This window comes from Octopus bimaculoides, chromosome 1 (genome assembly GCF_046866305.1).
Source record: "Octopus bimaculoides isolate indiv1 chromosome 1, ASM4686630v1, whole genome shotgun sequence".
In the NCBI taxonomy this organism is placed as follows: domain Eukaryota; kingdom Metazoa; phylum Mollusca; class Cephalopoda; order Octopoda; family Octopodidae; genus Octopus; species Octopus bimaculoides.
In genome coordinates this window covers 155,267,046-155,269,545 of record NC_142928.1, presented here as the reverse complement: position 1 = coordinate 155,269,545, position 2,500 = coordinate 155,267,046, and the positions used below count along the sequence as shown (strand labels likewise).

The window sequence follows — 2,500 nt, the reverse complement described above, 5'->3', positions numbered from 1 at the left end:
TGTGTATCACAGAATGAGTTAGAGAAAGATCGCAGGGCAGACTGCTGCACAAAAATTGAATAGTAAAGTTGGCTAATGCACGAAAAACTTTGATCAATGATGAGATCAGTTAATTGATTCAACTCTGTGACACACCAAAGCTCCAAAAACTGTTGTTATTGTTCTTGTTTTGCTCAACGAAATCCTAACTGAGATCACCTATGATCAATGGTGGTTCAACTGCAATAATCTCACTTATTCTCCCAGGCAAAAATTCACGCATTATCCTTTGTATTTCTGTTTTAGGAAAGTAGGATATAATTTCAGAGAGAGATTTGACTGTTATGTCTAGCAGATTAAGAGGCCACGCAGAAGCTTGAGGCTCGAACATTAACTCGTTAACATACTATCACTCTGAATGTGACTTAACTCTTTAGCATTTAAACCGGCCATATCCGGCCCATATATTCTACCAGTTTTATATTCAAACTGGCCTGATCTGACCTCTCAAACCTACCCCAGTATGTCTTTCCAAACAATTAACAGTCGCATTATCAATGTCTCAGAACTCTGGGATAATGCATGATTAATTCAAAACAATGTAAATAAATAGGCATTACATTTGATAGAGTAATCTGAATGCTAAAGAGTGTTTAGGTAGCAGAAAGATAGAGTGACCGACTAAATGTATTACAGCATTAAGTTTCTTACTTCCGGGGGATAGATGTTGACTTTAACCCCTTTCAGTGTCGATGCTGCTATTACTTATAATAATGTTTCAGGTCCGAATCTATCCGATTAATCATTACCCATCCAACAGAAGTAAGAAACTTAATATTGCGAACCAAAAACAAGAGCTTCAACGTTGTCGCACGACCCGCAAAGTAGCGCAGTTATATAACCCTCAAATCACGTTCTGCTGTTTCAAAAGGTTTCTCATTCGGGCACAAGGCCTGAAATTTATGAAAGGAGGGTTTGAGTCGATTACATTGACCCCTCAGTTCTAGACTGGTACTTTATTTTATCGACTCCGAAAGTATGAAAGGCAAGGTTGTCCTCGGCGGAATTTTAATTCAGAGAATAAAGAGCCGGAAGCCTTATTCTCTTAAATAACAGAAAATACTGAGAGAAATTAAACTCGGATTAAAATTAAAATTACGATAAAAAAAAAGTGGGAGGGTTATGGTTGGAACGCTTCTCATCTGTTCTCTGTTTGTTAAAGTCTAGCCTGTGACTAAGCAATACGATTCGTTAATATTGTGGAATTGTGGAAGAGGTATTTTGTCTTTTTTATTAAAATGAATTTTAAAGAAAAGTGAACTAAAATTACAGAAAGCAATTTTAATTAGTATAATTACTACCGAAAGACTAATTTTAATATTGCCTACTGTCAACGTAGGAATAACATTCCAGTAAAGAATATTTGGTATTTTGAATGATTTGGTGATATCTGAAGGTAGCTTTATTTACGAAACCAACCGGAACTGTTATTTGAGAGAGACGAAGTAAACAGAGATTAGGCGGGGAGAGATACAATAAATGAAAGAGGGTGAAATTGAGTAAAGATAAAGCAGAGAATGTCAGAACTGTTTCATGTGTATGTGTGTGTGTAAGTATGTACACACATATACATACACACACAGATATATATGTGTGTGTGTGTGTGTGTGTGTGTGTGTGTATGTAAATGTGCATATGTATATGTAAGTAATATACACACATACTTATAACTACATATACAGATATATATAAATGTGTGTGTGTGAGAGAGAGAGAGAGGAGGGACAGAGAGATAGAGAGAGACATTGAAAGGGAACTAGAAATAAGCAGAGACACAGGAAATGGAGATAGAAGTTGATAAGAAAAAAAAAACATGAAAAGTTGGGAGATAAATAACAGAATTAAAATGCAACGAAGTGATAAAGTGATATCTTTGAAAGAATGTGGAACACTAAGAGATAATAATATAAAAGGAGAAGAGGGAGTGCTGCTGAAGTGGATGAGGAAGTAGAAAGTAAGACTAGAGATGTTAGCTAATAAGGGAAACTACCTACCTGGTGACAGCCAGACGACAGTCGTTTAATATCACATTGGAAAAGGTTATAGTTAGTGTATTTTGTCATTGGCGTCGGTGCATTCATAGAACAGTAGTAGATTTCAGAGGGAACAACGAATGTTACTCCTGCAGTCTGGTGGCAGTCATTCCGTACTGAATGACTGAGTGATACACTAAAAGCATGTAAGAATTAACACAAAACTATCTATAGCAGGTAGTAAACGTGTTATTGTGGATGCACATTGGTGAGTCCATCACGTTGCTGGATCGATATTTCGTTGCATTCTAGTAGGCTGGTCGTTGTAGGCATATTAAATGTGATTGGTGAGAATAGCAAAAAAAAAAAAAAAAAAGAAAAAAAAATTAGATTCGATTGCGTTGATTGAGATGGCGATTTTCGTCTCTCTCCCCACACTTGGACAATCTTGGAATGGAAATTTCATGACGCCAAGACCGCTTGTCGAT

The 2,500-nt window shown here is 36.4% G+C and overlaps 1 protein-coding gene across 7 annotated transcripts in view; it reads right to left on the bottom strand.

Moving 5' to 3' along the window:
• LOC106870507 (LIM/homeobox protein Awh) overlaps positions 1-2,500 on the bottom strand; it is a 379,078-nt gene that overhangs the window by 275,998 nt on the left and 100,580 nt on the right. For 3 of the 7 annotated variants that reach the window (XM_089360446.1, XM_089360460.1, XM_089360463.1), the window contains exon 1: positions 2,034-2,500. This exon is cut by the window's right edge. The exons of the other annotated variants lie outside the window; for them this stretch is intronic. In XM_089360446.1, the coding sequence (XP_089216572.1) occupies positions 2,034-2,120 (87 nt within the window). In that variant the 5' untranslated portion in view covers positions 2,121-2,500. The remainder of the gene's footprint in view (positions 1-2,033) is intronic. 7 annotated transcript variants of the gene reach the window in all.